Genomic DNA, 23,061 nt, shown 5'->3' with positions numbered 1-23,061 from the left:
GGAATGAAATGTATTTCTACTTTAGACAGTGCCTAAGGACAAGAATAGCTCTAAAGAAGCCATCAGGACATATTGGGGACATATGTTGTATAAAGAGGATGAAGCCATTAAATAGCTCAGCACTGAGTAAATACCATCCATTCTATGCATTGTAGGAAGCAGTAGTTCTCTAGGAAGAACAACATGATCATGTAATTAGAGGCTGTATCATAACCCATATGCACAAGGAGGTCAAACTAAGGTTGGATAAGCAGTCATAATTTTGGAATTTTCTTACTGGTCTAGAGCCTTGTCTCCAGTAGACAACAGTCCCGTGTTAATTATCCCAGCAAAGCTGCAATGAGGAGAGCCATCCCTCTTTTCCCCCAGGAACAAAGTTACACTAAAATAATGGTGCCCATTCGTAATGCTGTGTTATATTCATCTACCGCACCGTAACATTAAGTCACCTTTCTATTGCTGCAGTCACAGCAACCAAAACACCAGCAGTCCTAATGTTAGCACGTAGGCGCAGTACGGGCCTTTGGGGCCCTGCGGCCCGGCTGGTGGGATGGGGGGCAGCGCGTCCCGTTCCCGTGCCACTGCCTCGGCCAGCCCCCACGGGGCACCCCACAGCGGGTCCCGGCGCAGCGAGGGGCTGGCGGGAGCAGGACGCGTCCGGCCGGGCGGTCGGGGCCTCGGATGGTCTTGGCTGCCAGCCTGCTCCCTGCCGGGTCAGCCGTGAGCATAGCCTGCGGAGGCGGGTGGCTGTGGGGGCCCCCCAGCCCTGCGTGCGCCTCAGAGTCCCCCTTCAGCGCCCCTGTTTGCCTTCAGAGAGGCCCTCGCAGGCACCTCTCAGCCTTGGGCAGTGGGGCGCCAGCCCGCTTCCCACGCAGGCCCGGGGGCCAGGGCAGGGACCCACTGGGAAGGGCCGGGGCGGCGGGCGAGGGCCAGCGGGGACTGGGGGCCACCGGCGGACCGTCGGGGCTGGGGGCCTGGTGGGGCCGCGAGCCGTTGGCGCAGGCGGCCGGGCCCCGCCGAGGGCGGCCAGCGGCGGCGCTCAGCGGCGCCCGCAGGGGTCGCTCGCGCCGAGGCAACGGGCGCGTCGCGGGGCCGCGGGGCCGGGCCGGGCCGGGAGGGGGGCGGGCGGCCGCGGGGCTGGGGCCGGGGCTGGGCCGGGGGCGGCGGGTGCGGGCGGCACGCACAAGCCAGCGCCGGGCTGCAGGCGCTCGCCGCCAGAGCGTTGGCTGTAACTTGACACCGGTGCGAGAGGCCGAGCGGAGAGAGGGAGCGAGAGCGCGGCGGCGGAGGAGGAGAGGCGAAGCCCCAGGGAGCGGGATGGTGACCACCTCCTCCGCCTTCCCCTCCCCTTAGCGCCGCGCCGCTCCGCAGCAGCCGCTGCCGCCGCAGCGCCGGGGACTCTCGCCTGCAGCGGGGCCGGGGCGGGCGGCGATGGGGACGGGACGGGCCCCCTGAGCTGCCGGGAAGTTTCCCCGCCGCGGGCAGCCGGAGCCGGGCAGGCGGATGGAGGATGCGCTCTCTCCGGCGGGCTGCGTGACCCGGCGGCGGCGGCGAAGGGGAGGATGAAGAAGAAGCAGCAGCCCGGCGGCGGCGCTGGGGACTGCCCGGCGCCCCGGCCGCCCGCGGCCCCGCCGGCGGGAGGGGGCCTGGGCCAGGGCGGGGGCTGGAAGCGGCGGCGGCGCCTCTCGCTGCTGCCGCTGCTCTCGCTGCGCGACTACGGCTTTTGCATGGCCGCCCTGCTGCTCTTCTGCCTCGGCTCCCTCTTCTACCAGCTCAACGGGGGCCCCCCACACTTTCTGCTGGACCTGCGGCACTATCTGGGTAAGGGCGGCGCGGCGGCGACTTGTTGCGGCGCCTGCTCGCCCCCCGCTCCGCGGCTGCCGCGGGGGCGGCCGCCTGGCCGGGGAGCCCCGCGCCCCCTCCCGCCCCTGCGGCCGTGGGGAGGTCCCGCGATTTCTGTTTCGCTCCCCCCCGCACCTCCCAGGCTGTTTTTTAAGAATTATGCCGCTTTCGGGGGGGTGGGGGGAACGTTTCCGCGGCGGCGGGAGGTGCGAGAGCTGGGGAGGGCCGGGCGCGGTCTGACATCCCCTGCGCGTTTGGAGGGGGAAGCCGCGCTTGTGGAGACGGCTGCCCGGGGAAGGGGCGGTGGGAGCGGCTCTGCTCAGAAGTTAATTCTGGCGTAAGGTAGAGTTCCCTTAAGACTCTCCCTTAAATTCGAAACAGATTTATGGCTAGAGATGTCTCTTTGTTTGCCTGCTGATCGGACGCAGAGCGCGGTTTGCGAGTCGCATCGCGCTGTCAGTCCGGATCTGAGTTTGGAAGTCAAGGTGAAAGCTGCACTTACTGCCCGCAGATCACAAAACGTGGAAGTTCAGGCACAACGAGTCGTATCCGTGCTGCTCTACTACGTTCAAACGTGCCTAAGAGTCGTGCTGTAGGCAGTAGGAGGGCAAGGGGATTACAAATGGCACTGCTGTCCTCTCTGTTCATGACAGAAGATGCAGTTGTAAAATATATACACATCTTTATACGTATATTACATATATATGTATAATGTACTTTGTGAACAAAGTGTCCATTAATGCGCTGCTGATTTGCTTCTTGAGAGAAGTGTGTCCCAGCAGGGGCTGAGCAGCGATGCTTGAAAGCTGGAGTTCACTGTGGTGCTTTGCTGCAGCCTGCGTGACCTTGAGCGAGGTGCCCAGGCGGGTGTCTGGAGGGAGCAGCATGCATGTGCGGCGCTCTGTGGCCTGTGGTCCTCGTCCTCAGATGGTGGACCTCCCTAGAGGCAGTCCCACATCCACTCGGTTGCACATGGTTTCTCTCTGTGTCTCATTTCCAGACTGGTAAATGCTACTTCCTTACTGAACAGGGAAGTGGCGAAAAACAGTATATGTAAGCACCTCAGATTGGCAGGACTAACTCAGATAGGGAACAAAACCCAAGGGTTTCTCTCCATATGGGAAGATTGCTGCAGAACAACTTGAGTTTTTAGCGCTTAAGCTGCTCTGTGTTAGTTGCCCGTGAAGACAAGTGTTTAGTGTTATGCACTGTAGGACAAGAGGTGGTGTTAAGTTGAGAACTAAAATGCAGTATTTGAAGAAAAATAAGCTGAAAACACGCATCTGTGTGTATTTTATGAACATTTTGGGAATATGACTGTGTGTGTGTGTGTGTATGTGTTGCTTTTCTTTAAAGGAAAACAATCCTATGTCTTCAGCTAACTGATGGGAGAGTATGGAGAAGACAGTGCCAGGTTGTTCTGAGAGATGCATAGCAATAGGACAAGGGGCAAGAGACACAAGCTGCAAAAAGGCAAATTCCCGTGAGATATTAGGAAAAAAAAATTCAACATGAGAATGGTTAGACATTGAAACAGGCTGCTCAGAGAGGTTTGAATATCCTTGCAGGTATCCAGAAGTCAACTGGGCAAGGTCCTCTGCAACCCGATTTAATTTGTCTCTGCTTTGTGGGGGGCTTTCAGAATTCTTTGATTCTAGTGCAGATGGAGAAAAATGTATGTGAAAATTCTAGTGAGAACAGGAGAAAAGAAACTCTTCCAATATTACTTCCCAAAGACAACAGTGTATTGCATTTTTGGCTTCTATTTTACTGACTTATTTTTCTCTTCCTTTCATGTTACAATTATGAAGAAATTCCTCTGTTGAAGAGGACTTTGATATATTTTCCACTGAGGTGGAAGTAGGTTTTGCTTACAATTGATTGACTTTTTAACTGGGTAAAGCAAATATCTCTATTTTCTAAAAGCAAGGTTGATGCCAATTTTTTTATTTTTAATTTTCATCAAGGATGAATGTTGCTTGGCTAATCTAGGAACAGAATCTGAGAAATACTGGGTTACATAGCTTCTCAGTTTGTGGTCTTTTGACTGCTTTTGCGGGATCCTGGAAATAAAACTAGGATCTACTGTTTTAATGCTGGTAGCATCTCTCTCTGCTGGAAAATCTTATGAGGCCTGCAAATCAAACACCTGGGAAGCCACTGGGTCTAGGTGATTGTGTCACCAATGAGATCATTTGGATTGGATCATTTTTGTGAGGTGCTCAGCAAGAGCCTTACTGTATGCATCTAAACATCATGAGCCCATGAGGAAGGAGTGCCGTATTCTTTGAGAATGGATTCTGAACTCTGGCATCCCTCGGTAGATAGAGACCTATTAATATGCACCCATCAATGAACTTCTGCACTTTACATACTGGTTAGTATAGGAATTTCATCTTTGTGCCTGGGTCACCTGGGATGCTGAGAAGGCAAGGAGTCATCTAACATCCTTCAACAGGCCAGTGGCTGGGCGGGAAGCAGAGTCCTTGTGGCTTGATTTCTAGTTGTGTGATCTCCCCAATGAGCAACCTGTGCTGCTGCTTCTACAAATAAATGGAACATATTTTGCCTCATTGCAGTGGTATATATTTGCATGCACTTACTTCCGAAAGTAATTTTACACTTTCTTCGTGTACAGGATCAGCTGTCAAAGCTGATCCACATGGCTGAGGTTGTTAAAGATTTTTTGTACTGAGTGCAGGTTTTGCGAGAATGGTGGCATACTCCTTTGCGTATCCAGGTGCAAATTGTGCACCTATAAACATCTCTTTTTAAAAGTGAATTAAAGTGATCTAAAACTGTAAGAGTTTTCATGTTTGCATTAGAATGGTCACACTTGGTAACTTAAGCACCTGAACAACTATGTAACCAGGTAGTCTCACTGCCTTCCAGGGGACTAACACAAGTGTTTGGGGGAGTAGGTGTTGGGCGTCCTATACTGCTAATGACCGAAGCCCTACATATATGCATGTGTGTTTTATATGACAGATGGACAAGTCAAGTTTCATGATATTAAAAAATATTAAACATTTTTTCCCCTGAAGCCACAGATCCAGTGAACAGGCAACTCTTTCCTTCCAGTCATTCCAAGCCACAATTTATGGTGTGAAAATTTAAGTCCCCAAACAGAAAGAAACAGTTAGTTTGCAAATCATGGTTCCAGTGTGTGACTTTTGCAGCCACCCTTGTTGCATTTAAAGCTACAAGAATCAAAAAAGAACAGACCAAAGGGAAAACTGATTTCTCTGTTTAATTACTTTGCGGCCTTCATGAAGTGGGGGTCTTCTTGTCTGGCTTTGCTTTTATTTGCGTCGCGAGTTTCATTGCATTGTTCATGGTTAGTTATGTTACTCTGAAGGGAATGTGTGGATGTCTTTTTACCTCAGAACTTGAAAAAATGTTCCTAAGTAACAGCACCAAAACTTCAGTAGAAATCAGGAGAGAAATCACACCTGCAGGTGTGTGCACAAAAGAAAACGTAGGCAGTGAGAAAGCTGTGGGGTTGAATAACTTTCATTTTGTTCTTAGACCTGCATCACACAGTATGGAGGAGGAGTAATAAGTTTATTTTCAAAGGAATTAACAGTGAAGATTTGCTAGTTAAAGTAAATCTTTTTTTTTGCTTTGCCTAAAACTTTTCTTTTTGGAGGGGGCAAAGATGATTATATTTTCAGAGTATTTAGATTATTAGTAATTTTTTTTCCTGGATCAGCTTCTGTGGTTTTTTGTTCATGAATCTCTTGTTCTGTCCAATTGCTGCACAGATTGTGGAGAATCTTTTGGGAAAAAGTTGTGGCAGCTTGCATGAGAAGAAAGTAGCTACTTGCAGTATTTCCCCTTTTCTTGTTTGCAAAATAGGAGCATGGGAAGAGAAACAGGAGATCAGCAGATAGGAGGCTGTGCTAAGCATTGTGTTTTATCCTGTGCTGACTTCAAGTTCATATTAGTTCACTGGAAAGGTCTGTGGAAAGTCGTTGGTTTCTGCTGTCCATTCTGGCTATGGTTTATAAGAACATGGCTCAAAATCTGCACTGTTGTAATGCCTTTAGGATAACTCTAGAGCACTGGTTTTCAGTGTGTAATGCTTGGGGTCATGAACATTTGTGGGCTATGTCTAAAGAATCTGTAAAAACTAGTAAAACAAGCCTGTTTCCAGTAGGCTTAAATTTGCACTATGGGGGTGCATACCAGTCCTGGACAATCTATGGGGTCCAAAAAATAAGAAGTTTAAGACTTGCCAATTTCCAGTAATAAACTGGAGAATTGGGACTTACACAACATCTATGAGGTTTTACTTGCTAATTCTGCCAAGATAATACTGGCTCCTTAATCAAAAATCAACTCCAACAGTTAAAGGAAATGAGAAAGATCTCCTATAAGATGTATAAAACAGAACTTGTAAATCTTGTCCCATCCTGTGTGTTTAGGGGAGGGCACTCCATTTCCCTGAGACTGCCCTATTCTTAAGTTGCCTTATGTTTCCCTGCTTTAGCTTGTGAAATATACATGCTTCAAAATACAGAAATGAGTATTTCCAAGGGTTGGTAACAACCCTCTAATGGCCAATAAAAAATAAATCTTCTGATCTTCAGTATTCGCAGTGCAAACTTGTTTGTGGTGTTGTTCATGTCAATTAAGCCATTTCCCCGTTGAACTCCCCAGGAGACAGCCAACAAGTACGCAGCTGATGTCAAGAGTCTGATTGCATGTGGAAGCTGCCTGTCCTGTGCACTTCCTGATGTGAGACAAAAGACTGAAGTGGCCGGTTGTGCTCTTTAAACAGTCTCTAAATTGCTCTCTAGCCTCACTCTTCATTTCGTTGGAAGCTCTTGAGTAGTTTGGCCAGGAGATGTACTCAGTAGGCTTAAAGTTGTCACAACAACAGTTATGTTTATCTTGGACACATGAGGGAACATAACTATAATTTTGTCAAATGGAAGAAGCAGAAAGAAATTTTGGTTGAACTTTTAGGGACGCTGTAACAAAACTCTTCAAAATATTTTAAACTAAACCCAAAGCAAAACATTTTTTCTATTGAGGTAGGATGAACTAGCTTTATTACAGTAGGGTTTTTTTCTGAAGTGTCTTTCTCTTTCCTGTTATCATCTTGAAAGAGGAGCAGAAATGGAAAACTGACTATCCAAGGGAAACAATAAAAGTGACTGACAGTGTGTGGCATGCTTTTATGCCTGAACTATAGGAGGGAAAAAAAACAGCAACATTTTTTTTTTGCTTTTCTTGTAATATCGCATTTATATTTAAAATGATGGAAAGCGCAGCAAGCTTTTTTAAGCAATAAAAGCACCTAGAATGCTTCATCATAGATAAATGCTGCTTTATTCTGGTCGAAGGTAGCATGGCCAGAAGGAGTTGTCACATCCAGTTTTGTTCTGCACATCACATGGATCCTGAATATGATTTTTCACAAACTTTCCATCTTTGAAGGCCCTCAGGTGTGTGTGAAACAGTGTCTGGTCTAAGGATGTTTAATATACCGTGTTACACAGTTTTCTCTTTTTTAAAGGAGTATGTTTGTACCAAGGCTCTGGTTACCTTCTTATTGACTTTTTTTTCCTCTTCATTTTCAAGAATTCGTAGTATTCTCAAAATAGCTCTTCAGTACTTTAAAGTATTTTGATTTTTGGTTGGCTTGTCAGTGGATTGTTTAAGAATACATTGCACTTGAGATTTGCTACGTTTTAAAATTCGTTAGCATTGCAGAGGTCTGAAAGTTCAGTTGAGAAGCTTCTCCTTACAGCCTTGAGAAGAGATAGTCTGAATCAAAATGACAAGTCTGTAGCTATATCTTTCTTAATTGACTTTCCTGTCCTCTTTTGACTTCCTTATTTTGGTATTGAAAATATGCTAGGTATTTTCTTTTGAAGTAGAACGTGTTTGGAGTCAAACCTACCTTACCGAGCTGTCAAGTTTTAAATGAGCTTGTTTGGAAAACAAAGAATGTATTGCATCTCAAAGAGACTTTCCTTAAAAGCCTGCATGACCTGCTTATCATTCACAAATTGCCCAGTTGTAAGAGTAACAGTGCTCTACCTATAGCACAAGCTGTCAAAGAATTCCTCAAGGAGAAACAGAGTGCTTCTGTTTTTATGGCTGACTCAAGGCTTTTCTTTCAGAAAGACTGGTTACTGGACTACGTTATCCTCCCTGGCCATGTAACACTATATACAGTGACGTCATAGCAGAAAATATTTAAGGCTGTCTGAACGTGTTGTGATGACATTCTAAATATATTTGGAAAATTGGACAGTATTTATTCAGGGATCTATTGTCTGCTTTTGAAGTTGACCTCCAGCTTAGGTATCAGGCATTGTATGTATGCACCTATGTACGTTTTTCTCTGTTTCACGTTGTTGACTTTATCTGTGACTTTGAAAGGATTAATTCACTTCCCAACATGAGGAAGTGTTATTACAGCTTTTCCAAAAATGTACTTGGTTTTGTATTAGTATCAGACTATATGGTCCTGTATGCACCTATAAGAGGAACAGTCTGCTGGTTAAATGGGATGCTATGCTTGAACTTGGGGAAATGAGGGAGGCTTCAGTTCCCTGCTCTGACAGAGCTCATGTGACTTGGAAGTTGTGTGTTATTTCTCTCTTCATTGAATACTCTTTTGCTCAAAGGACATTATGAAGATAAATCCGTAGTAGAGAATAATATCCTCAGATTTTACAGTGATGATAGCCATAGAAATATTTAAAGGAAAAAGATATTAGCGTTAAATCTTCTTGTCACTGAGGGATTTTGGCCGTATCAAAAGAGGGGAGGCAGACAGTGAGTGTTAGAGTGGAGCTCCTGTGGAGGCTGAGGCAAAGTCAGTGCTCCTGCTACTTCACTTGCCTTTTAAAGCTGTCACTGGAGTTTGTTAGCTCTGTGGTCTCTATGCAGTTTTACTTCAGGAGTTACTGCTATAACTGAGCTCCAGAATCCGATCAAAGAGCATAAGTTTCTAACAGGTTTGCATATATGTTCTCATATTGAAGATTTCAATACAGGAGAATGTAACTGGGTCACTTACTTTTTGTTTCTAGTGGCACTGCTTAGACTTCATTTGCAAAAAAGGTGAAAAATACAATTTCTTGAAGTCTTTTTCACCTCAAGTGAATGGGGCGAGCGCTTCAGGCTGTATCAGAGAATATTCAGCCAAAGCAAATTGTGGCTGTCACAGGAGAAGAAGTGATTGATGGACTTGTTCTCATATTTTCATATGAAATTAGGCAGGAGGAACATTGCTTTTACATAGGGCTCGACAAAGAACATAAGTGTTAAAGGGTGCCAGAAAGACAAGCTTGCTAGCGTAAGTAACTCATACAAAAGTTTCAACACATAAAACCCTGTGGGGAAAATAAAGCCTTTCTCATTTTTTTTTCATCTCTAGTAAATGATCTGAGATTCCTTCTGTGTTACCTATGCTAGCTCTGTTGTGCTGTTTCCAGATAAAAATAACACTTTATTTTGAAACTCATAGTTCATGACTTTGAATTCCAGAATCTGCCATGAGAGGTAAGTGGAAGAAAGGACATCAGTTTTTCATTTGATAGTTAAATATAGGTCTACATTGTCAAAAATATTATAACATATGATGAAGATATAATGGAGCGACTTGATTTGGGGTGGGAAAACTCTGTAAAATTGTTGAACAGATCAAATAAAACAAGATTCAAGGACACAAAAGCTTGAAAGGGAAAAAAAACACTACTGGGTTAAAAGAAAGTGAATGACTCATTTATTTTTCGTATCTATTACACTTTTCTGGTATTCTGTTCTACCTGTTGTTTCCAGATGGGACTTGGTTCTTTCTCTCTTCTTGTGATCCCACTGTTGATCACAAGAGAGGGTTTCTAATCACTTTCATGTCAAGCAAGAAACTGGGAATACTGAAATCTCTTGAGTGCTTTTTGAGAGAGATTCACCCCAGATCTTCAGACATGAATTTTTGGCATTTAAGAAATACAGAGTCCTCCTTTTGGCTTCTTATCTTGTTATTCTTATCCATGTTAATATCTTACTCCCATGACCCCAACAGTGCCGGTGGTTATTTTTGTCTAGTAGCTGTTACTCTATGCAAAGATGATTCTGCAGATGAGTCGTAAGAGTTTACTACTTCATTTTGGACTGGGGAAAAAAGTCTGTCTATATGTTTTTGGAAGTTCTGACTTTGCACTTGCTGATGACCCCCTGCGAATACTGTTTTGTATTGCAGCATGCTGTGAATCTCCGCTTTTATGAAGTACAGCCAGATGAGTATAGCTGCACTGTATGTTTGTGTGGGTTTGTATGAACACACTTAAGAAAATAAACTACCACACTGTTATTCAGGACAGATAATTTTTAAGGACCAGTTCTAATTTTATTGTCTACAATGCAGTTCTAATTTACAGCTGGTTCTAATTTTATGGCCTTTACTGAAAAATTGGGGGGATGGGGGAGGAGAAGAGGGGAGGTTCCCACTGCTGCCAGTTTTGTATTATTTTACTTTGGGAGCAGTAAGATGAGGAGCCAGGAATTGCAAGGATCCGGAGTATATGGTCATTCTTACGACAGGGGCAAGAAAGGGCTGAGAATCCCTTGGAAATTAATGAGAATAAAGTGCCTTTTTGGATTTTGGTGTCAGGCTGAGATTCATATCCAAACCTTTGTATACTCAGTATGGTATCTGCTCTAAGCTAGTTATCTAGGTTTCCCTGCTGGTCAATGAGGAGAGCTGCTTCCACTTCAGTACAGCTTGTGATAGGTATCTAATGCTGGTAGGGTCAATCTTTTTCAGAGATGCCAATTGTCTGTTGCCTGTTGCCATTAACCTGAAAGGGAGCAAGGGGCTTGAGTACCCTGCTGCTGGCTTAACCTCTGCCTTCTTTCCCTGGTCAGTGGATTTGCTTGTTTATAAGACCTGATCTGACCAGTGCAGCAGTGGCTCAAGAGCATAAGCTAAAAGCTTGACTCTTTTATATATATGTATATATATATATATATATATATATATATATATATATATATATATATATATTTAACTTTCAAGAGAAAGCTGTGGAAAATGTTGACACATGACTTTTCACCAAGGAAAGTTTCTCCATCATTACTGGTGAGCAGGCAAGCAGATTTTTAAACATAACTTATGTTTATATAATGAGGCATTTGTTTTTCTTTGTTTCAGAATCTGGGTTAGAGGATGTTTTGAGAATGGAGGGGTGGATAGGAAGTGGAGAGCAATTATTTGACTGAAATTTATTTTACTCCCTTGCCCTTTAGAGCTGCAGTGGGGGAAGCAGACCCTGTTGTGTGAAAAAAAGATGTGTATGGCTTTGTAAGAGTGAAAGCACAATGATTCAGTTTATACTATGGCTTCTTAGTACTCATGCTTTAGAAATAGACATTCGCATGTCTGCCAAAGTTTTTCTCTTATCACACTTAATGTTCAGGGTAGAAGTCATCATGAGACTGGGATGGAGATTATGGAGCCCTTGGGGTATGAGTAAAGAAGCAGTGCAACTTCACTATACCGAAGTACGTTTCAGTGCCCCTGAGGGTGTTATTTTAAAAACCTCTACTGATTAAGTGGATGGTTGGTTCAGTTCAGTGTATCTGTTCCAGAGAGGATGCCAACATAACCTTGTACTTGTACAACAAGATCACCAAACTGCTAAGAAATGGTAAATCTTTGAGAGGAGAGGACAGCAGCCAGATCAAAAGCTGCTAATCAAAGGGATTTGACACATGGTTTCCAATTTTTTCTTAATTTGGAAATCACTGAATGTCTTTCAGGGCAGTGGTGCTCCCTGTCTGATGAATTTAAAGCTTCTAACAATTGGCTTGGTATTCTTGATTTTTTTTTTTTTTTTTTTTTTTGTCAAACTGTAATAGTTCATAGACCAGTGTCCAGAGGAGGAATTAGGCATCAATAAGAGTCAAAAGCAAAATGCAACAACAAAATATGAAAGGAATGATTTTCAAAAAAAAAAAAAAAATCTAGAAGATAAGACAGTTCTGCAAAAGGCTGCAAGTCTTTCATACGGCTTTCCTATCCACAGAAGTTTTTTTTCTATTGCCAGCAAGTATTTCTTCATTGTTTTTGTTTTAACTTCTGTATATCTTTTTGTTTTACTGTGAAATGAAGATAGCCACAGAAGTGTCCCAAATCTTGGGGCGTTTCAATGGCAACTAGGAGGGTTTTTCATAAGCCAAGGTACATAAAATACCATTTGGGTTGATGTTTTTGCTAGCTTGAAGTTTAACAGTAGATGTTTCTGAAATACATGCAGGAAATTTGGTACGAGTTGAGTAAGTAAATGTGTCATAGCCTTTGCCTAAGGACATTTTTTTGAGCTTTATGAAGCAGACTAGAATTGGCTCTGTATTTGTACGGCATCTGTGAAATGGAGTGTCTTTAGGTGGTTGTTACGTGTTTCCTTTCCTGTCAAGTTCTGTCCTTTCACCTTGATAGGTGATGATAGAGCTCTTCTGTACAAATCTGGTAAGATCACACACAGAAATTGCATTTGGGTTGGGCAATACTGTACCAAGAAGAGACTGTTAAACTGCAAAGAACTGGTGGGGGAAGGAAGGGGCAGAGAGGTGTCTTCATGATCAGAAGCAGTTATTTGAGATTTAGACTGTGTATGTGTTGTGTGTAAGGCCCTGACTCATTCTTTCAAACTCTCAGCGCTTCCCTGAAGGGCCCAGATTAGGATCTCCCTCTGGTGCCTAAGGTTGCCTCTGTAGTCAGCAGAGAGAGGCAGGGGTATCTCCAAAGAGCAATTCAGGCTGCCCATGTCCTTATGACAGCTAAGTCCCTGCCTTGTGAACAAAGAAATGCTTCAAGTTTGGTGGGAAGAATCTGGGTCATCATGGTATTTATTCCTAAAAACATTGGTAGGTGACCAGTGGGAGGCTTCCAAAGAGAAGGAGGATGGGGCAGAGGACAGTGGGAGTTATACTGGCAAGATTTTTAGATTGATACATCATTTTTGGATTGATAGGTCACTTCATCTCAGTGGGTCATTGAAAACTCAGTGCTTAGGATGCCAAAAAATAAGACTGCATAAAGCACTACAAAAATATGCCCCAGGGAATATCTATCACTGCTCAATGGGTGGATTTGATGACCTAATATGTTTATTTCTCCCTAAGTTTTGCAGTTCCCTGAAAAGGGTGTGCAACAACAGTTTTAATATAATCCAAAATGTTGCAGCAGATATTGTAAGGCAAAGCCTGTGAAATTGCTGACTTCTCAGATCCTTTCATATCTGCAGCTAATTGCTCTTTTTTTAGCAGAACTCTCCATACAAATGTACAGGGTTTTTTTGTGTTGTCCGTTGGGGGCTATCACAATAAGTAAATTATGGTGAATAACAAAATACCAGCAGCTAAACCCTACCACTTGTGATTTTTTTTTCTTTTTAAATTTTAGTTGTGTTGTTTTGCTCATCACTGCATCTGCACAATAGACAAGAGGAGGTAGCTGTATATATGAGTAATTAATGGTAGCAAATGTGTTAATTATCATTAGGAACACGTATAGAAGCAGGAGAGACTGAGAGTTAGTCAAAATCTGAGGATGTGCTGCTGCTTATTCGCTGAGGAAGCATCAAAACCAGAGGCAGTTTGAGAGGAAAGAGAAAGTCAATGTTTTACTAAAATCAAGTAGTTGCATTAGATGCACATCCCATGATTGTTGAATAGTTCCCAACCAATTTAATTTTCTGACAAAACTAAAGGGTTTTCAGCCACCTTCTGGACAAGGGAGCATGATTTGAGAATGTGAGAGGGAACTCCTTTGTGAAGTAGGTGGTTATTAGGAAGTCTTTTCCAGCCAAGCGTGTGTCTGTACATGTATGAGGGAGGGAGGAATCCAAGTAAATACTAGATACTTGCGTAGTGCCTTTCTGTTGCTGATTCTTAAATCACTTTTGAGCTGATAGAAGTTCATGTTAGTAACTGGATAATATTACCACTCCTTTGCATGTAAATAGCCGTTCTTGAAAGTTGAGTGTAATAAAAGTTGAAGTATTAAGTGCGTCTTTCTCTAACTGCAAGCTCTGTACATTGCCTCACTAATAATGAACAAAACTAATCACTTGCTTTCATTCCTTTGAGAATCTTTTTCTGTCGAGTCAGTAAAATTTAACATGAGTTAGTTAATCTTCTAATAAACAGGCTGTTCTCTTAACCCTGGTGTGTTTTCTCCTCTCTGATTTTGAATCCGATACTTGTCTCTCTAATCAATGAGGAAAACTTTGGCAACGCTCTAGGATTCTTTATAGCTCAACAGTGGCCTGTTTTCTAAACTATGCTACATGGAAACAGCTGACAGTTTCAATTTTTTCCTGGAATGTTTTGGTTATAGATGTTAAAAGCTGAAAGATTTTTAAATGGCATGTGTCGTCTTTCATCTTCTGACCTCAGCTCAAATACAGCTGAGGTTGGCAGTGTTTGAATCTTATTACTGTCTTGAGGTGTTCAGTAGCTTGCATGCAGTAAGTTCATTGTGCAAGTAGTTGCAGTACCATTGCTGGCTTTGCCAGTCCGCTTTTCACTTGGCTGGCCCAAGAAGAAGGCATGTCAGGCCAGAGTGTGAGCATACGCCAGCAGTGGTGGATCTCATGGTTTTTAGCTGGTGGGGATCTCAACCGGCAGGAGCGCTTTCCTCCGCGTTCCAGTGTGTTGTGGTGCTGGGCTGGGTGCTGGCATGTGCACTGTCCATGCTTAGTGCAAGAGGGACGTAAGATTCAGAAAGATTTTACTTACCAAAAAAAGAAAGATGTTTGGAATTTCCCACTAGGTCTCATAGACCAGAAAGTCTTGCAGCTTCTGAAAAGGAGGTACCAAGTGTCCTCCTAGCTTCTTCTTCTTTCTCCATCACTACTGACCAAAGAGTACAACTTTCTGTTTATCTGCATACAGCAGTTTCCATCTAGTGCCTCAAAGAGGAAAGTAAGTATTAACACTATCTTATTTAAGGGACACAGAGAGGCCATGCTACTTACTCGGTGTCATTTGCCTGATCAATAGCAGTATCAGGAATAGAGCCATAATTTCCTCCACTCTTTGAAGGACAGGGATTTGACTGGAAATGCGTACAGTGTGTCTTGATAAAACACTGATGCACAGGAAAACAAAGACCCTTCTGTTTGCCTTTATCTCAGCACTTACCTGGCTCCCGTGGTTGGTGTAATCTGACTTTGTACAATCTGTAGGGTGTATATCCTCCCAGCATTCCTGAGAAGTGGTGGAGTTATTCTTATTTCTTCTGATGGGGCTTCTGAGGCCCAAAGTAGCGCAAGAGGGTGTGAAACCAAGTCTACCAAACTGTGGACTAGGTTTTCACACAGCAGACTCTCCTTCCCATGTAGGTATGGAAACTTGTATTCTCCTGTCTGTGAGCAGCAACTTTTTAGAGTCTTTCCTAAGCTTGTTCCTGTCAGTAGGAGCAGCCTGCTTCTGCAGAGCTGTACATCAGGCTCAGGAGTCTTAAAATAAAAGGGAGATGTGTGGGAGAGAATGATTGCTGGGAGAGGAAAAAGTAGGGTGAGAAAAGGACAGGTTGCTGGGTAAATCTTTCCCGATTTGTGCTGCAAGAGCATACCTTTTAATGTATTCTCCTTAAAGTGAGCAAGTGAGAGACAGAAATAATACTGGGGGAGCAGATAAGTGATAAATGGCATGTTAAGGAGCCTATTCCCACTGAAAAGATAATTGGAGTATTTTTTCTGCTTTCTGTAGCTGTCTTCACCCCTCTGTGTAATTTGCTCACCAAAACCTTTACCATGGATGGGAAAAATTGTGTATGTGGCATGGGTAGATGTTAAAACAGTTGCCTTATGTAGCCTATGGAGTTTAAAAGCTGTATATTCAGCTTCAGAAGTGTTTCCTTAAGTAACTTATGCTCAAATAGAAATGTTTTTAAAGCAAAGGAGCTCATAATGTGAGGGAGTCAATGAGGCTTTCATGCAAATTTTATCCATTTATGAGGTCTTGTGACCATTTTTGGCTAAAACTTTATAACTGCAGATTTGCTTAATTCTGAGGTAGGCAGTTGCATTGCTTGAGAAAAAAGATCAAACAGGAAAATTTGGTTTCTCCCACTAACAGATCATTACCATATTTCAAGGCAAAAATAATTACAAAATATTAAGGCAGATCAGTTAAATGGCTTATGCTGCAATTCTTCACTTTTACAGCATGATTACACTTTGGCTCACTAAGTATGAAAATTTTCTGTTTTCATGCAGATTACTCTGGATCCTAATTCAAGCTTGAAATTTCATTTCTGTAAGAAATAAATGTGGTGATCTCGGACTAGTCCTCTGTGAATATGGTTTACATCAAAGAAAGTAAGAAACCCATAGTAATTCAATTTGTAGTTAAGTTGCAGTTAAAAATGATGGGTTTAGCTATTCCATTGGAATATGGCCCTGGTTCAGTATATTTCTTACTCATACTCTATAAATAGCATTATAAGTAGGGTTTATACTCGTCTCTTTCTCCAAACAGCCATGCTTCACTTCTGTTACAGACTGTTTGCCCTCCTGATCTCTGACCTCACACTGGTTCCTGCTCCCTGGCCAAGCTTTTACTAATCTCTATTATTTGCCGAGGTGGCATGCTGGAGCAGGGCATGGTTCATAGATTGCAGAGCCAAGGATTTTTTGTTCATGATGCATCATGACTAGATAGGTATCTTAGTACATAGGAATGCACTGTGTTTTGGTCACATAACACAGAGGCTATAAAGTTCACACCTACAGTTTGGAAAATGTTTCTGCTCCACTTGGAAAGAAGATTGGAGGGAGGAATAAGGAAGAGGAAATCATTAGCATTCTTTCTCTTTCCTTCCTTAGCTCTGTTTTTGGACACTTAAAACAAAGTGATGTTAGCACTAACATAAGACTTAACATGTTCTAACTCCTGCAGCTATACTTTTTCATGAACCACAAAGAACAGTTTATTGAATGAATAAACTTGTGAAACATTCTTTTGTGTGCTTTTGAATGTACTGAAATTTCTTTGACAAATTTATTTTACCAGCTTAAAAACTCTGGAAAGTAGAGGAGTTTAGAACTGGGCAAGTGTGCATTAGACAACTAAAAAGTCAGAGCTTGTACTAATAGTTCTTATGTGAGCTATACAAATTTCACTCTCTGTGACACAAAAGTTACATTCCTGCTGAGAATAACAGTTCAGTTGGGCCTGATGGTTATTTTCTTTATCTAGAAATAACATGGAGTGTGTGACCAAAGTAGGTTTAGTATACTGTCATATATTAAAATTTCTTAGAATTTGCATTTCATTATTTAATATTAATTCATTTATGCAACTCTATCTTTGGTTTATTTTATTTGGAGTTTAGGCTGTAGTGACATATTTATTTTTTATTATTATTTTTAGAAGGAAAGTCTGGTAGGTTTGTTTCTTCAATAGTATTTTCTTTCCCTGCATGTTTTTGAGTATAAAGTGCAAAGTTCAGACTCTGGGTTATAGAACTTTTTACTTAATAGCGATAAGAGGCACTCTGCTTCTAGAAAAAAAGCAAGATCAATAACAAATGCACGTGAGTGTAGATATCTGAAAGGAGAAATCGTATTCTTGATTACAATTGGTTCAACTAAAGTGAAAAGGAATGCTACTGTTTATGCACAGCATAGAACAAAAGCATGTGTAATACATTGTTTAAACCCATGCTTTCTTCTTTGCCTTGCTACTTAGAAGTCAGTATTGTTTAAAAGTTAATTGGGAATGGATGTGAAAATTAAAACACTTGCATTGGATCTCCTTTACTAATGAGGGTCAGGTGAGAAATGATTGATGATCTTTCTCCTACCTTGCTGGTTGTAGATAGCTGGTATTAAGCAAGGAATGAAGTAGTTAATAGTTTTTGTGTATAGAAAGGGTTAAATAATGCAGTGGATAGACAAATATAGACAATATCTGGGATCACTTTCCTACACATTCTTCTCTGGATGAAAATAGCCAGGTTTTCTGTGAATATGGATACCAATGTGCCTATGAAGATACTGGTTGATGTAGGGTCTGAAGTGCTATTGACTGTAGCTCTGATTTGTGTGGGTACACTTGGAATTCAGGAGCTTAGGCAGCAATGGGTGTGTCTTGCTTCTTAATAAATTGTTTTATGCTTTATACTTTTTTAATATTTTCATATGAATTATTAAACATCAGCCCAGTGTCAATGAAGACTTTCCATAAGATCTATACTGAATTCTTCCCAGGAGGAATAGAGAGACATTGTCTGAGCATGGAGGGATGGGATTAGGGAAGCCAGAACCCACCTGTGAGTTGAAATCTGGTGAGGGACATCAAGGACAACAAGAAGGACTTCTACAACAGCAAAAGGAAGGCTAGGGAAAAGTGTGGACCCATTGCTGAATGAGGTGGGGGACGTGGTGACAAAGGGCATGAAAAAGGCCAGGGTACTCTATGCCTTCTTCACCTCAGTCTTTACTGGTTAAATTGGCTTCAGGAATCCCAAGCAAGGAAGACTTACCTTCTGTTGAGAAGGATCAGGTTAGGGAGCATTTAAACAAACTGGGCATGCAGAAGTCCATGGAACCTGATGGGGTGCACCCACAGGTGCCGAAGGTGCTAGTCAATGTTATGGCAAGGCCACTCTCAATTAGCTCGGAAAGTTCATGGTGATTAGGGGTGCTTCCTGAGGGCTGGAAGAAAGCAAATGTTGCTCCTATCTTTAAGACAGGCAAGAAGGAGGATCTGGGAAACTGCAGGCCTGTAAGCCTCACCCCACAATTCCTAGGGTGGAGCAAATAAGCTGGGAAACCATTTCTAAATATTTGAAGGACAGGAAGGTGCTTAGGAGTGGTCAGCATGGATTTACAAAGGGGAATTGTGCCTAATGAACCTGATAGCCTTCTATGATGAGATGCCTGGCTCGGTGAATGAGGGAAGAGCAGTGCAGGTTTTTTATTTCTACTTTAGCAAGGCGTTCAACACTGTGTCTCATAACATCCTCATAGACAGACTGATGCAGTACAGACTAGACAAGTAGTCAGTGAAGCTGACTGGAAACTGGCTGAACTGCCAGGCTCAGAGGGTTGTGAACAGCGACACAAATTCAAGCTGGAAGTCAGTCACTAGTGATGTCTTCCAGGGATCGACACTGGGGCCAGTAGTGTTTAATGTCTTCATTAATGATCTGGATGATGGAACCAAATGCACCCTCATTAAGTTTGCAGATGATCCTAAACTGATGCAGTAGATGGTTATGCTGCTATTCAGAGGGTCCTTGGCAGGCTGGAGGGCAGAAAGGAATCTCCTGAAGTTCAACAAAGGGAAGTGCCAACTCCTGCTCCTGAGGAGGAATAAACCCGTGTACAGGCTGGGGTTGACCTGCTGCAAAGCAGCTCTGAAGAAAAGGCCCTGGGATCCTGGTGAAAACCAAGCTGAACATGGGCCAGCAATGTGCAAAGAAGGTCAACAGCATCTGAGGCTGCATTAGGAAGTGCATGGCCAGCAGATCTAGGGAGGTGATCTTTTCCCTCTACTCAGTCGAGGTTTACTCAGTCCTGGTGGGACCGTATCTGGAGCACTGTGTCCAGTTCTGGGCTCTGCAATACAAGAGAGACATGGGCATACTGGAGCAAGTCCAGCAAATGGCCATGAAGGTGATTAAGAGACTGGAGCATCTATCATAGGAGGAGAGATTGAGAGAGCTGGGACTGAAGAGTCCAGGCACAGACTCTTATCAGTGTGTATAGATACCTAATGGGAGGGTGTAAACAGGACAGGGCCAGACTCTTAGTGGTGCCCACTGACAGGACAAGAAGCAATGGATGCAAACTGAAATACAAGAAATTCCATTTAAAAGTAAGAAATATTTTTTTTTACTGCATCGGTGATTGAACACTGGAACAGGTTGCCCAGAGATATTCAAAACCCAGCCCTGTGCAACCTGCTCTACCTGACCCTGCTCTGAGCAGGAGGGTCGGACTACACTATCTCCAGAGGTCCCTTCCCACCTTAGCAATTTTGTGATTCTGTGTTTACTTGGTGGGGACTCATGTTTGGCCTTTCAGAAATTCAGGTAGGAGTAGGAGTGAATAGTCGGCTCTAGGGTGCAGTGCAGAGAAAATGTTTCCTCTCTGATGCTAGGAAATGAAAAGGCCTAGAAAAAGCATTCTTCATACTACTGTCTGTGTTTAGCCATAGATGAGATTATGAAATACAAACATCCTTTGAAAGCCATGAGAGGCAAGTCCATGCAGCCAGTTTTTCACTATTTGTCATAGTACTTTGAAAATATGTGGAACTGTTGTTTAGACTCTAATGTGTGCATGCATTAAGATAGGCATGAATTATCATGGTGCTGATTGGTGGCAGATCCAGGAACAGAACTTGGGTCCTAGAATCAGTCTCAGTCTAAAGGAGATTGGTATGTCAAAATTGCATTTGTCACATTCATAAATCACTTATATGACTTGGATTTGTTTTCAGCACTATTCTGTGAAGTGATTTATTCAATATGGAAGAGGAGAAGACATAATTATCATGTTGCTAAGGGGAGGATGGAGCAAACCTCTGACTAGTTAACTTTGGACACCTTGAATCTTAATCATCACATTCTTTCAAGATGGAAGGTGGAATATACTGCTACAAAATTTTCTTGGTCAAGGTGTTCCTTGCACACATTTCTTTCGGTAGCTCTGTGAAATGTACCTGTCTTCCTCCTTCTCAAAGAAGGATATAGCTAGTCATTAGTGAGGAAAAAATAAGCATTTGGACTTGGGCCCAGGAGTCAAAAATAAAATAATTTAGATCTACAATTTACTCTAGCGGAAAAAGTACTTTTAGAAGTACTGTTTGATTAGCATGTATTCTATAGAATTAAGTTCTTCCAAAAATTCAAAGTCTTAGCAGATGTGTGAGCATGAAAGAGAGAGAAGGGATGGGAAACCCAGCACAGCGTGTAAGTATGATCATGTTGGGAAAGGGGTGCTTCTTAATGATTCCAATTAGCTTATATCACTTTTACTGCCATCCTTTCTGTCCTTTCCCACTTACTTTGTGTATTTTCCCTCTTGGGTCAGGAGGAGAGAGCATTCTTAGAATGGGGAAGGAGTACAGTAAATCCATTGTGCCTCTAGGACTTATTAACTTCAAAAGATATGGTGCTTCAGTCTCTCAGCTGAAGTCAGGCAGAATCTAGCCTGTTTGTTTTTGTTTCTCTGACTCCAGTGCAATTCTCTCTTGTCAAGGGATGGTCTATTTTCTTTCAAGTGAAAAATATTGAAGCAGATTTATTTCAATAAAATTGATACCTCTGGCAAGTTGGACCTAATTCAGATGACTGTGCCAAGGATGGTAATCTTGAAGGCTTGAGCTTGAAGTTGAAGGAGGCAAAAGAAAACAAAGATTTTTTTCAATTACAGTTTAATTTTAAAAAATTATAGCAAGCTTAGCTTAAAATTGGATGTGGATTGAGAGAGGAATTGTCATTGTGTTAATTTATTTACTGAGGTGAGCAGTAATATTCTGAGATTTTCCTTCAGCACATACGTGACATTCATTTTTGGCACTTTTGGCATTTTTGGCAAACAATCCTATTTGAAAGAATTTTTCTTGGTTCTTGTAGCACTTCTTCTGTTTCCTGCAGTTAAGGAAGATCAACCTGAGTACTTCTGCACCCCTTTTCCTATAGTCTCCCTGTAATCGTGTGTGTTAACCGAATCTAGTTAACTAGTTAAGAGATTTCAAGCTAGTTTTAAAGGAAACCTTTAAAGTGTCAGAATTGAATGAATCAGTGCTCTTTCATCAAGGCAGGCTCTGGTATTTTTGCAGAAGTTCAATGAATACAGTGATACTGTACATTTAGTGGGAATTTGTTTGAAGAATTCAGATGACAGAATTGAGGCCTATATTTGCATTTCATTGATTTCCCCCCGCCCCTTCTACTTCCTTTTCCTCAGGCATCTTAACAGACTGTAGAAGCCTTTCTTGTGAAGTCCTCCATTCAAATAGTTACCAAATACTTCCCTTTTTAAAAAACCTCTGTTTTCTCTCTGCGTTCTCTGTGGCTCTCCCTGCCAGATTGCCTACAAATTGCCCAGAACTCTGAACATCCGAGGTGGAGTGGCAGGAAAAGGATGAGGCAGCTAACAGTGTATTTTGACTTCTTAGCCTGTAAAAGGGGTCTGCTACTAAATCACCATGGGGTGAGAGGTGAAGGACAGTTCCAAAAAAGCCCACAAAGACCTGGGAAGCAGGAAGAAAAACAAGAATTAAATAGTCAGAAGAAGACTTGTGACCTTCATGGAAGCGTTCCTGGCTGTTGAGATTGTGATTACTAAACTAGACAAACAAGAGGGAAGCAGTTCTCAGGTACTAGGTCTGTGTAATTTTACCCCTTAAAATTGTTAAAGCTTTGTTGCTCTGGAAGCAGAAACATTCCCTGTTAGTTGTAGGCCATACAAAAAGAGCTGGGCCATTGCCTTTTTTTTTTCCTGCTATTTCACTGTCCCTTCGCCTGCTTCTTGGATGTAAATAGCTTGTGAGCATGAAGAGAAAATGGCTATAGTCAAGGTAGTTTTTTATTTTAAGCTGTTAACTTTTCAAGAAACAGAAGAACTGGGAAAACTTAGCGGTAGTCATACTTCTAATGCTAAGGTCGTTGCTGCTTTGGTTTACAATTTCAAGCTTTATTCGCATTAAGTTGTGGACTAAAGCTTGAAAACATGACTCAGGTCCATTTGAAAGATTCAGAAACAATGAAACAAAAGGCATCCACAACTTGATACAGTTTGTGGATTTGTGTTTTTTTTTGTTTTTTTTTTTTAATCTGCTGTCAGGCCTTAAAATAGAGGTTTTTTCAATCTTGAGGTTGTTGTTTAGATTTTACACATTAAAATACAGAAAAAGATGTTTTAATGTGTGGTTTAATACTTTTAAATGTATGTATGCCTCATGTAAAATATATTTCAAAGTTAGCTGAAGTGTGGCTAATTAGACTTGCTAAGGTGCTGTGAATAATCATGAACAAACGCTTACTTTCTTTGAAACGATTATGCACATTTTAACAACCCCTTAGTTTTGTTTTAGCCAATGAGTTTGTGCAAGAGACGTTTCTGTCACCCAGTTGTATCTTCAGTGCAAGAGAATCCAGTGGGTTAGTTTTTGATTTTGCTTCTGAAATGATCGTACTACTGCTGTGGCCTGCTTTATGGCAATCGAGCC

General features: G+C 42.4%; 1 protein-coding gene across 1 annotated transcript in view; it reads left to right on the top strand.

The window, feature by feature from the left end:
• Window positions 1-1,141: 1,141 nt before the first annotated feature.
• Window positions 1,142-23,061, top strand: part of UST (uronyl 2-sulfotransferase) — a 175,194-nt gene continuing 153,274 nt past the window's right edge. Inside the window, exon 1 of the mRNA XM_026100281.2 lies at window positions 1,142-1,821. Coding sequence (XP_025956066.1) covers window positions 1,563-1,821 — 259 coding nt within the window. The 5' untranslated portion in view covers window positions 1,142-1,562. The remainder of the gene's footprint in view (window positions 1,822-23,061) is intronic.

This window comes from Dromaius novaehollandiae, chromosome 3 (assembly GCF_036370855.1).
Source record: "Dromaius novaehollandiae isolate bDroNov1 chromosome 3, bDroNov1.hap1, whole genome shotgun sequence".
Taxonomy (NCBI): Eukaryota; Metazoa; Chordata; class Aves; order Casuariiformes; family Dromaiidae; genus Dromaius; species Dromaius novaehollandiae.
The sequence above is the reverse complement of the archived record's forward strand: the minus strand, read 5'-3'. Positions and strand labels throughout refer to the sequence as shown.